The following is a 12,656-nucleotide window of genomic DNA, read 5'->3' on the forward strand; positions in this document are numbered from 1 at the left end:
TCCAATCAACATATTTTAATACATTTTTTTTCCTGAGTTTTTATCTATAGTCATTGTTTGTTTATCTATATTTTTTTTAATTTATACTAATTCAAGATAAGAATATTCATTGTCCTATAATAACTAATATTTTTTATTTTAATCTTAATTCATTCTATAATTATCACTTATATCATTATTTTTTAACTAAAATATAGTAAAAAAATTACTCAATAAACATGACCAAAATAAAACACTTGATAAGATGATAAGATCAAAATAAATAAAAGAAAAAAAAAGAAAAATGCAAGTACCAAAAGTCTAAAATTGATTAATAGAAAAATAAAAATATAGATAACTGGATCACGGTGTTAATTCGAGTGAAAAAGATTAGTTTAAAAATTAAACCATATGGTTCAAATTTAAAGTAAAAAATAATCAATTAAACTAATTTAATTAGTTTGATTTAAATTGTTGGATAAACATCCGTTGAAATCCTCAATAATATAGTAATGAAAGAGAAAATTCATATAAATTTTTAATACAATACATTTTTGACGAGATAAGAAAAAGAAAAAGAAAAGAAAAGTATGAAGAGATAGACAAAAAATATATAACTTATTGAATATTATTCACTTTCACCAAAATCTGTCATTACCAACCAGTAATCTGATTTCATGTCTAACAGAAACCCTATAAACCAATAGTACGTCACTTTACAACAATTTGTCCCTGAATTATGTAAAACAAAAATAATTTGGATAATGTATTCTTATTAGTTTACAAACCCTAAAAGCACACTAGTGCTATGCTATAATCATATCGCTATACAGATGTCACGCTTATTTTTATGAGGTATCGAAGATCTAACATACAATTTGGTTACAATGTCTCTAGTGGCTAGCAAGTCTCATCCCATCATCTCCTTTGGAAATTGAAGGATTTAATTGCAAAGGCAAATATAATTGCAAAAAATATGCAGAAGCCAGCCACCATAACAGCAGTAACGCACAAGAAATCATGCCTGTACCCAAACACGTGTTTGAGTACCTCTCTTATAGTCATCGAGTTTCCATTAGAGAGCTTCACTAAATGAGTATCACCACCATACTGTGAAGTTAGGAGACCATACAGACTCCAGGCTACAGGGTTTGCCCAGTAATACCATCTCCACCAAATAGGGATTCTCTGAGAAATTAAAGAAGCAGAAAAAGTTATTAGATGGCAGATTTTAGTGCACAAGTTGATGTATTTCTCACTCCACATATAATAACATGCCAATCAAAGTGTTCAGAGAATATCAAAGAATTCGTTGTTCAGGTATGCAATGGATCTGCCTAAAAGTTGCATCTCTTAAGTTTCGCAAGTAAGATACACAATTATTAAAAAAAAAAAAAAGCACTTCATATTTGAACATTCTCTAGAATTATGCATCTTGTCTTATTGCCATGTAAAATTAGCTGATTTGTTTTACGGTGGAACTATTGTTAGATTAGAACAAAACACTAACACACTAATTAAATAAAATTCTTAGGGAATCACAGAAAACATAAAGTTAATAGTTATTTTTGAGTAAAATCCTTTAAAACATTTTGGAATATCAGTTTAGTTTGGAGGATTTTACACCATTATAATACCCGATGATAAACTTTTGACATCAAAATAGTCAAGAAGTTATTGTTTATTGGGAGCAAATGGATGAATGCAGTCAATGACAAAAAATTATCAATTGAGTACCAATGAAGTATCAGTTTCCATACCTTGTGAGGAATCATAAAACCACTGAAAAGGTTCCACAACATATAAAATGGAGCAGCAATGATGGCAGCAACGTTATGATTTGGTGTGACAGCCGTTGTCATCATTCCATAGAAGGTAAAATATAACATCGTAAAATACATGAAGAATAAGTACCAAATGAACCTATCGAAAGTCCAGACAAAGGAAGCCATGGAATAGAATATTGAAGAGTATATAATAGCCTGTGCGAACACATAAGGGAACTCAATCACAACCTGCACATTGTAGGATAACAAGTGAGTCAACTTACGGAATCCTGCTATTTCCATGAACTAATTCTAAATGAATGTTATATCTGAAAAAATACCTGAGCAAATGCAAATGATAAAGCTGAATACATCCCTGCAGCTCTTTCTCTATAAGAAACAAATCTTTCCACGGAAACAACAGGCTGGACAGCTGTGCCATTTGTTATACCAATGAAGAGGATTGCAGAATACATCGATCCCATGGCATTGAATAGATCTTGCTGCGTCTCCCTGCAAAAATACTAACATGGTTGTTACATTGGTGATGTTGGTACTGTTCCCCAATCAGATTTGAAGTTTCACCTCGATAATAGGCATTGACATTTAATGGAATCCTTATTGCGGAGATTATCAAGATGAAACTCCAAATCTTTTGGTACAACATCTAAGTTTTCTCCAAACAGAGAATACATCAGACCCAGTGACAGTATAAATAAACCAAAATTAGTATATAGTTGCCCGACTGGAGTCTAACCATGCCATGAATATCCAGACATCTTGAATAGCACTTGGCCAACTATTATGGCCTCTCTTTTGGTGATTTAGAAAAAAAAAATACCGGTTACATTAAAACTTAAACTTTGTAAACTAATCTTCACGGTGTTCTAACCAAAACTTATTCAACAAGATGATAAAGTCTGTCAATTGCTCATGTCTAGCAGGGGTTTCTTAATATATGTTTACACATTTATGGCCTGGTTAGACATTGCAGGAGAGCATTGCAGAGATGTACCTAATAATGAAAATAAATGGAAAGTGCATAGCTTCCCAAATTTGAAACATTTGAAACAGAATGTTACTTGAAATTAAAGATCCATAGAAGAAAAGAAAAATGAATAGAGAAGGACCTTTTAGCACCAAATCTCCAGCATATCGACCCGAGCATCAATGAGATTATGACAGTGTAAAAAAAGCGAACAGCAGTGTACTGAGGGTTACGCCAGTAACAAAGATTTTGCTTCCATAGACAAGTTAGGAACTGCTCAAAAGATGACCGGCAATACTTTGTTGGAAAATGCAATTCTTTTGAATTACCACTAGGCTTGCTCAACCTTTCAACCAACTCTAGGTTATATCTGAAGAAAAACATGGTATGTTCATATAAATAAAAAAATCATGTACAAAATTTATCGCCAAAAAATATACATACTGATATAAACTTGATTTTCGGTAGATTTCTGCAAAGTCCACTCCCAGTCTGTTTTCTTCAACTGAAGAAGTAGCCTCCAGCATCCACGTAGCAGGGTTATATCCAGACCTGATCTTTGGAACTCCTTCGATTGCCTACATAGATAATTGATTTTTTGAATAATTGAGGATTGCTTTATCACCATTCGACCATATACCACTTGTTCAGTGAAAGCTAATCTTGCATCAACTGACCTCGAAATAACTAATAAGTTCACAAGATTTAGGGCCAAGTGGACCAGCATAAATGAGCTCTCCTCCCCTTTTCATAAACAGAAGCTGTAAAAGTTGGGATTTCATCAGACTAGTGAAGAGAAAGCAAGTGTTGAAAGAGCAATTCAAATAGAAAGATAATATATGATGCTCTCTTCGAAACCACCAATCATTTCATTATAGACAGGATCAGGAAAACTGGAATATACAACAGCTACGGGCATATGTTACATGTACACAAACAAAATAGAAAGAAATTAGAGTTTAACTATATAACAATGTCAACAGAAGAGTAAGTTGCTCCATGAGAGAGAGACATATGTTGCCTATTTTGATCATAAGTACAACTCCAAAATATCTATGTTTAAAATGAATGATTGAAAAGCCCTCTGCTAAAGAGAATACCTCATCAAAGGATTCAAATATGTCTATGCTAGGCTGATGGATCGTGCACACAATTGTTCGCCCAGTATTCACTATATTCCTCACAGTTCTCATCACAATTGCTGCAGCCCGGGCATCCAATCCAGAAGTGGGTTCATCCATGAAAACTATAGAAGGATTGGCAACCAATTCAACAGCTATAGTCAATCTTTTTCGTTGTTCAGTTGACAGACCATCAATTCCAGGTAGACCCACTAGTGCTCCACTTAACGGAGTGAGCTCCACAAGCTCCATGACCTCCTCAACGAAGGCCTGGTTATAAAAAATCTCCAGAAGTTATTTATTTATTTTTTATTAACAGAATACCAAAAGGTATTGCATGTGCCTATCCCTATAATATGCAGAAAGGCCATACTATGTCTCACACCTTTTGTGTCTCCAAGTCAACATCTGAAGATAATCGAAGCCAAGCAGAGAACAGTAAGGATTCCCAGACAGTCAAACAAGGTGAATGAACGTCAGTTTGCTCACAGTAACCAGAAATTCTTGCAAAAGAGTCTTGCCTTTTGGGATAACCAGATATATATACACTCCCTTCTATGACTCCACCAGTTTTTCTTCCAGCTAACACATCCATCAGCGTTGTTTTTCCGGCACCACTTACTCCAACCAATGCTGTCAACACACCAGGCCTAAAGGCTCCCGTAACATTAACAAGAAGCTGTAGCTTGTCCTCTACTATCCCTTGTTGTTTCAATTCCTGAAGCAGTAATTGAATAAAATAGCATTTCATGTACCATAAATTGTATTTTATAAATTAAAAGGTATGATCGGTTTATATACCAAAGGGACATCCACATAGTAATTGATATTGCTGAAAGCCATGGCAAGTGGTTGAAATGGGAGAACCATTCCTCTTTGCTTAAAATGCTTTCCTGGGAATATATGACAATTGGATGAAATGTCACGTCCCAGCTATTTAGTAACGGTGAAGTACAACACACACACACATAATCCATAATTTACAAACCACTTGAAGCCGAACGCTGCAAGTACTCTCTCAGCTCAATAACAACACTTTCCCCTTTTCGTCTCTTTTCTCTTTCTTGCAGCTCATCCTTTGAAACTACAGCTTGTTGTCTTCCCAAGGCTGATTCAAATATTAGGGAAATGAGATATATGGAAACACTCCTCTAAACAAAAGTTAATTTTGGTCTATGAAGCACAGATGGCACCGCAACATTAGACAAAGGGCTTGTAATACAGAATGTGTCTTACGATTAAGGTTAGCCAAGAAGATTGTAAATAGAATGTTGAACAAAATTGTGTATCCAACCATTGCCCCAAGACCAATCCAATACCAATAACTTTCTGCATACAAACTTCGCTCTTTTAATACTGCCTCACCCAATGAATAGGTGGTCTGATTTCCAGCTTTCTGCAAAGAGATTAAATAGTGAATACATTTTCAATGCAGTAAGGAAGTTAACATTTTCATCTGCATTTCCAAGGTAGCAAAATATTTACAACGGTTCTAAAAGAAACACTTGATTATAAATTTATAATAACGAGAAGGATTATACCTTATCCCAAGAATGTCCAAGGAACTCGTTCACAGAAGCTGAATTTTGTGCATACATCAAAGGAGAAATCCAAAAACCCCATACCCACCAAACAGGTATACGGTCTGCCCAAAAATAAGATATAAAGTCAGAAAAATTACTTTACCAAACCGAATTTAGAAACACGAAAATATTGCAATTCATGTTCGACCTCTTGAAATTATATATCCACCAAGAGCCATTACAACCAACATGGCAAAGGATCCAAAGGTATTGGATACTATCATATTCCGGCCCAAGGATCCTATCAAACGAAACAGACCTATAGACATCTGGTGCAGAAAGAAAAAAAGCAAGAACTGCCGCAAAAATCTGCAGGTCCAGTAGTACGCAAAATAGTCACTTAAAAAGAAACTCTAAGAATGAATGAAATTTGAAATCACAAAGTGAACATAAGAGTTACCTAGTAAATGCAGGATCATATCCACTTGCATAGTATGAGACCGCAACCCAGCATCCTGCCTCTATCAGGGAAGTTGGGATACTAAGGAACCAAGATGGGAGTGTATACGCCCAGCTAGGATAGAAGTGCAAATCTCTGTGCTTGTAAAGAACTGGAAGCTTTGCAACTAACATTGACACCTCGGTAAAACCATTGAAAAGAATAATAACCATAGAGAAGTACAATGCTCCAAGATATAAGCCTCCATCGTCAATTGTATTATGGTGCATCGTTGTTCGGAAGAAAACACTCATTGTAATCAACGCAACCAAAAGCAGCTGAAAGTAGTAAACAAGGGTCAAAATCAGCTACACAAACCTTACATTGTTACACCCATCTTAGAACCAATAAAAAGTCAAACGTTACAGTTAAACATATAAAAAAGATTATGAGATGGCTAAAACAATTTTTCACGACAAGTTAAAGAAAGAATTATCTAGTTTAAGAGACTACAAGAATTATTGTTTTTTCTTGAGGTGATTTTTATCACGAGAATTACTTTAAAACATCTATAAATCATTAACTCTTTTATGCTTTAACCGTATATTTATACCGGTAGGATTACCTGAACAAATTTAAAAACATAAATAAATGAATTCCGCTTCATAAGAAGCTTCTGCCACTGGTAATTAGTCTTGAGAAGTTCGAGCCTTTTCGCGCCATAGCTAAGAGTTGCCAAGGCGGCTGGATGATTATAGCGTCTATCGAAAGGTATGTTTAGCTTCTCAGACAAAATCCTTCCCTCACGATACAAGGAAAATGCTTCCGCGAACTTCCCAACAGGTACGTATCGGTAAGGGCGATCGAGAATGGACCAGTACTGCTCTTGGTCCTTCTTTGACGTAACCTGTTGACAAGAATTTTAAGTATGAAGTGAGCTGTCACTAAAATCAAATATAGTGGAAAACATAAATTAATTCCGATTACTCACTTCTTGTAAGAAATCTGCTACATTTTTTCGCTCAGGACAACTGAATCCCATTTGTTTGAAAAAATCAACAGCAGCTTCACGGGGGCCCTGATATACAATCTGACCCTCGCACAAAAGAATAACATCATCAAACAATTCATAGGTCTCTGGAGCTGGTTGAAGAAGAGATACTATTGTGGTCGCATCAAGTGCACGGGTTGAATGCTTAAGATATCTGATAATTTGATAAGTTGTTGAACTATCAAGACCAGTTGATATCTCATCCATGAACAGCACTCTAGCAGGACCAATTAATAATTCACCTGTATATCGGACATAAACTGATTAGCTTATACCTAAAACATCTAACGTGCTAGTCCACAAGACAAAGATAATGCATGTCCTTCCTTAACCTGTTGTAAGCCGCTTCTTTTGCCCCCCTGAGATGCCCTTGAGCATTTCATCTCCCACCAATGTGTCACCACATATGTCCAAACCTAATATCTTTGTGAGAAATATTTTAGTACTTGGGAGTTCGGAAGATCCAAAAACAACTAAAAAATGAAATAACGATATAATAATTCAGACATAAGACACATATACTAGTGGCTAATGAATCTTCATTGAGATTACTTGCTGAAAAAGTTAAGCTGTTTCGCATTTGGCCTTAGTGGATAATTTTGCATTAAAATGTTAACTATACTGATTTGACAAACCCTCATGTGACATCTTTTATAGTTTGTCACATGTCATCAAGTCAACAATGTTAGTGTAGTAAATGATGGAATGAAAGGACAACATAATCTAATAGATATTTTAAGAGATCAAAGTTAAATTTCTTAAATTCAGGAATTAAACTAAAGCAAAAAATATAAATGAGGGATCAGATTTTTATTTTAAACTTTTATATTTTTTACATTATTTGACATTTTATTTTAAGATTTACTAAAGTAGATCTACTTATTTTTTAAAATAAGTATTTTAGCAAATTATAATTTTGATTTTCTTAAAATATATCTAATATGTTGCTCACTAAAATACTCCTTCCAAAAGATGAGTATATATATATATATATATATATATATATATATATATATATATATATATATATATATATATATATATATATATATATATTATCATGTGAATATTACTAGGTTTAATGTGAGTATTTTAGTTAACTTGTTGTGACTCAGTTTGTGAGTCGTAACAATAACATGATCGAAAGCTAGCTAAAGAATTTTGGCCTAATCCAAGCTTTTGTTAATCCACCGTTCAATTTTGGCGACTTATGCGGGCCTTTCTCACCTCATACACACACACTCACTTGTTGTATCACACAGAATATTAACTCTATAAATAGTAAATATATTAATAGTAAAAATATTTCAAAAAAAAAATCCCAAGCCAAAAATATTTCAGGACCTCAGGTCACAATCACAAGAAAACTCGTTGTGCATTCAAGAGTAACAGTACTTAGAGAATACCTTCATGATGTACTCCACCACAAGATTTGTTTCCTGTCCCCCGAGAGCTAATGACTACAAAAAGAAACTAGAGTAGATTAATTTGTATCCATACATAAAGTTTGATTATCATTTTTAGAAAAGAAAAATGAACAAGAGAAATGCTTTCCCTTACAAGGGAAACAAAAGAAAATGAAAAGGTACCTTCATGAATAGATCAAGATCTTCATCTGGTTTAATTCCAGCATTCTTTTCTCTTCTTGCAAGTTCCAGCAACATATCTGGTAAGAGTCAAAAATTAAGTAATTAGCATAGAAAAGTGCAAATTGAATATATGTTAACACAATCACGTAAAAGCCTACCAAATTTAAATCCAACGCCTTGACAGCGACCAGCAAACTGGAGAGTTTCTCTTACGGTCATCTCTGCCACATGCCAATCTTGTTGGCTAACATAAGCAGAGGTTCTCTGAGGAACGAATTCTTTCAGACTATGTCCATTGTATGTAATGTCCCCTGACATCTTCGAAGGGCATAAATACATATATGAGATGGGGGAAGAACCAAGGTTTAAATCCAAAATGGAGCATAGCAAGTATTGGCCATTAGGCCAATTATGCTATTTATTTATTATCAAGTATGAATCAAAATAGAGAAGGCATTTATTGGCTTTTTTATCCAGTTGTGTATACTGAAAATAAAATTCCGTAACATTAAAAAAAATTCCGTTAATAATATAAATATAGAAGTATTTACTTGCATCAGTTACATGATGCAAGTTAACTTTGAAGAGGAATTTTACAATGTCATTGTCGACTTCTTCAATAAAAATAATAAAATAATAATAAGTCAACCATAACATTGTCGACTTTACCTTCGACATTGAATTTTGTTATCAACTTTTTTTTTTGAGGTAACTATTTTTGTTATCAACTTACACCATACAAATAAATAGTTTTGTAGTTGCAATATTACTAAATCTTGACATTCTATATACGCAAAGTCTGCTTTATAGATAACTCCAAACAGATTGCAGAAAATCCTTCAGAATGAATCTCCGATTATTAGGATTTCGGAACGCTGTTCTTATTAATTCCAATCTCCAAGCAGCCTATTAATGCATTCTTAGTTGCGGGTACTCAGTTAAAACTTAAACAGCATGTCCGGCAAAAATTTCCAATACTATTGGCATATATAGTAGTTGGGTGTCCAGCCATAAAGAAACTCCATTTTAATTTTGTTAATCTAGCTAACTGGAAAACTTAATTAGTACCTGCAAACCAGGTCCTAGCCTACCAGCAAGAGCCAATAGTAGTGTTGTTTTTCCAGAGCTTGGTGGACCCAATAGCAACGTTAGCCTGCAAGAATAACAAAACCAAAATAATACATGCAAAAAAATTACAATTTGATTTTGACAAAATTACTATTAAAAATAGTATTTAATACAGTACGTGACAACTATGAGAACAAAAATTTTGCCAACAAAAATAAAAAGTAAAAAATGACAACGACATGTGTGATGTGTCTGCCTGCGTAATACCATGCATGTAACGTACGCAATTATTAGGAAAACAAAGTTGAAAAATATTCATCAATTTTGAATAAAATATAAGTATTAAAACAATGTTTTTGGAATCAATTTATTTGTTGTACCAAAAACGAGAAATCGGTTCGTAAATTTTAGGATTTTATCCATGTAAATTTTCTTTGATGAAAAAAAGTTACCCTTTTCTTTTCCTTTTGATATGTCAAACAGTCAAAGTGCAGTTAACGCTAGGTTGAACTATTGCCTCAGCAGTCAACAGAAAAAGGAAAAACAAAAAAACCAGGGGAATTAAACCGTGCATTTACCTAATGAGTAGTAGTAGTTAATACATGAATACGCTAAAACTTTATAAGTTAATGGTGCACTGATAGTACAAAATATTATTATTCAATTTTAAATTATTGAAATTATCATTATATAATTTTTAGATTAATTATTATAAAAATTAATAAATTTATCATATATGATAAATTATGATTAGATGATAATATAAAATTATTTTATATCATTAATACATAGTATATTTTATCTATTACTTTATTATACTATTTTTTGCTTTATTAGCGGTTCTTTCTTCTATCTTTTTTCTCTCTCTCCTTATATGCCTTGATTGGAGGGGATGAAAAAATAAAATGAACAAATATATAAATAATATACAAAAATGAGTGAAAATAAGTCAAAAATTAAAAAATATTGAAGATAAATTTAAAAAGGATAAAGAAAGACACAGGGAGATAAGTGAAATAAGTGAGAAATAGTAATGTTGATTTTATTATTTTAAAAATTATTTTAACTCTTTTATTTATTAAACAACCAAACTTAATTTTACTTTCCCCCCTCTAATTTCTCTCTTACCAGGCTGTATGTGTTTACGCATATGGACAAGGGGAGTCCAATACTAAAAATTTAGGTTTGACTTACGAAAATAAATAAATTTGTAAGACGAGAAATTGACTCATCTGAATAATTAAACTCAATTAAATTAACTCGTTTGTTTTTTTAATTAAGCGCAACGAGAATAATTGACAGTTTAACGAGTCAAAATCAAATAATCACATATAGCTCCACTCGTTCTCACAAATGGGTCCATGAATGATTTTTCTTTGCCTAATAAAATAATCACTTCTAAACCCTGACCTTGAAGGTCTAATAATCCCACTGATGTCTGCAAGAATTGTCAATTTGCTTCTCTTCCTTCTGTATATCCGCAACTGTCTTAAAAGAGCCTAATGACAAAACGGAAACACATTAGAACTACATCCAAAACAAGCTAAGAAACAAAATATACATAGCACAATCCAGATCAAAGCAAGGAAACGAAAGGAAAAGAAAAGTAAAGAAGAAAGCACCTCAGTCATATTGCAAATGAAATTGGGAATCGTAGGCAGAGCTCTGCTACCGACATGTACGTAAGTCTCAACGGTCAAGTTCTGAAATCGAACTTCGATCTTCGGAAACTCCAAAGCTACTCTGCAGAGATCACCATCGAGTAAAACACATTCAATAAAATTAGCCAGTAGCCACCTACATTCTCTTCCAGGCATGAAATATACATAACAGACTCTTTCCATCTTCAATTAATGCTCAGAACTCTTTCTAGCTAACAGAGGAAACATAATTGACGCAATTGCTTTTGAATCGCAAGTCCTGTTACTCAGTTACTCTACAAGAGAGAGAGAGAGAGAGAGAGAAATTACGCGTCAAATCGGCTTCTCATGCGTTGGAAGAACCTCTCAGGATCGTTGTCGACACAGTCAACGAGCCTTTGAAGAAGAAGGCGCTGCTCCTGCGCCTGGAGATCTCTGACGTCGATCTCTTTCATGTCGCCAATGACATTCTTGAAGATTCCACGGCGCGCTCGCTTATACGTCGGGAGCCTCTGGAGCGCCGCCCAGCGCAGCGCCTCCTCATCCTCCCCTTCCTCCCTGAAAGACGGCGATCTGGCGAAGGCGTTCTCGGCGGAGTTCCACATTGCTTAAGAAATGAGGTGAGTGATTGGGGATGAAGCTGCAGCGCTTCTACTACTAGTTGTTGTTGTTTTTAGCGTTGGTTAGTAGGTAGTTGGGACTTGAGAGTTGTGCATTAATGGGCGCACCCTTCTCCACAGACTGAGTTGGTGCCTTCGTTAAAGTGCATCATAGTGTCTGCGGACCCTCATTTAATAGCCGCGGGAAAGACAAGCCCATGGCCCATCTAATCTCCACACGCGCTCCTACTCCTACTCGCTCTCACTGAGGGCATCGCTGTAATTTTAAGATCCCCTCATGCCCAGTGAGTACTTTTTTGCAACGCTGGATATGCTGATTTGCTTTTCTTGTTTTGGGAAAATAATTGATACTTGGAGACCAAGATGGAGCACTTGCTACTTTCACCTGGCGCTAGCCTTCAGCTTCCATTCTTGCTTTTTTTTATATTTTTTTACTAGGGTATAATTCGAAATATCATTGATTTTTTTTTTTATAAATAAAATTTTAGGTGAGTTGGTCTTAGGAATTTATTAAAATCAAGACAACCTAAAAATTCAAAAAAACTTAAAGAAATATTTATTGATTATCCACCAATAAAATCTTTATATCAATAATGAGAATCCAATTCCATATTTTTTTTTGGAATTAGTTTGTTTCTTACTAATTAGATAAATCTTTCTTAATATATCATTGATTTTATTGGTGACTAATCGGTCATTTTTAATAGAATTTTTTTTATTATAATTTTTTCATTCATAATACTTGAATTCAAGATTTTACCTAAAGTATTTAAGTATGGTTCCACTCAAATTAATATCATTTATAAAGTGTATGAGTCTTGGACAAATTATTTTTACATCTTATCTTATTTATTGAAATTACTTGTGTTTTC

General features: G+C 33.9%; 1 protein-coding gene across 2 annotated transcripts; it reads right to left on the bottom strand.

Moving 5' to 3' along the window:
• Positions 1 to 615: 615 nt before the first annotated feature.
• Positions 616 to 11,942, bottom strand: LOC100815410 (ABC transporter G family member 32). 2 transcript variants are annotated; one of them, XM_003524473.5, is made up of 24 exons: positions 11,495 to 11,941; positions 11,147 to 11,267; positions 10,935 to 11,023; positions 9,525 to 9,609; positions 8,615 to 8,774; positions 8,457 to 8,533; positions 8,274 to 8,327; positions 7,200 to 7,290; positions 6,808 to 7,109; positions 6,442 to 6,723; positions 5,838 to 6,154; positions 5,586 to 5,746; positions 5,396 to 5,499; positions 5,091 to 5,250; positions 4,843 to 4,962; positions 4,656 to 4,747; positions 4,240 to 4,572; positions 3,834 to 4,124; positions 3,411 to 3,494; positions 3,178 to 3,311; positions 2,876 to 3,103; positions 2,087 to 2,258; positions 1,740 to 1,994; positions 616 to 1,167 (listed from the first exon to the last, which is right to left on the bottom strand). In XM_003524473.5, exons 1-24 carry the CDS (start codon positions 11,767 to 11,769, stop codon positions 898 to 900), a joined length of 4,257 nt encoding a protein of 1,418 aa, XP_003524521.1. In that variant the 5' UTR covers positions 11,770 to 11,941; the 3' UTR covers positions 616 to 897. The 2 variants fall into 2 exon arrangements, with proteins under 2 accessions (XP_003524521.1, XP_040871784.1); XM_041015850.1 differs by lacking the exons at positions 616 to 1,167; positions 1,740 to 1,994 and having other exon boundaries at positions 2,087 to 2,269; positions 11,495 to 11,942.
• Between the last annotated feature and the right edge of the window lie 714 nt (positions 11,943 to 12,656).

Source organism: Glycine max, chromosome 5, assembly GCF_000004515.6.
Source record: "Glycine max cultivar Williams 82 chromosome 5, Glycine_max_v4.0, whole genome shotgun sequence".
In the NCBI taxonomy this organism is placed as follows: domain Eukaryota; kingdom Viridiplantae; phylum Streptophyta; class Magnoliopsida; order Fabales; family Fabaceae; genus Glycine; species Glycine max.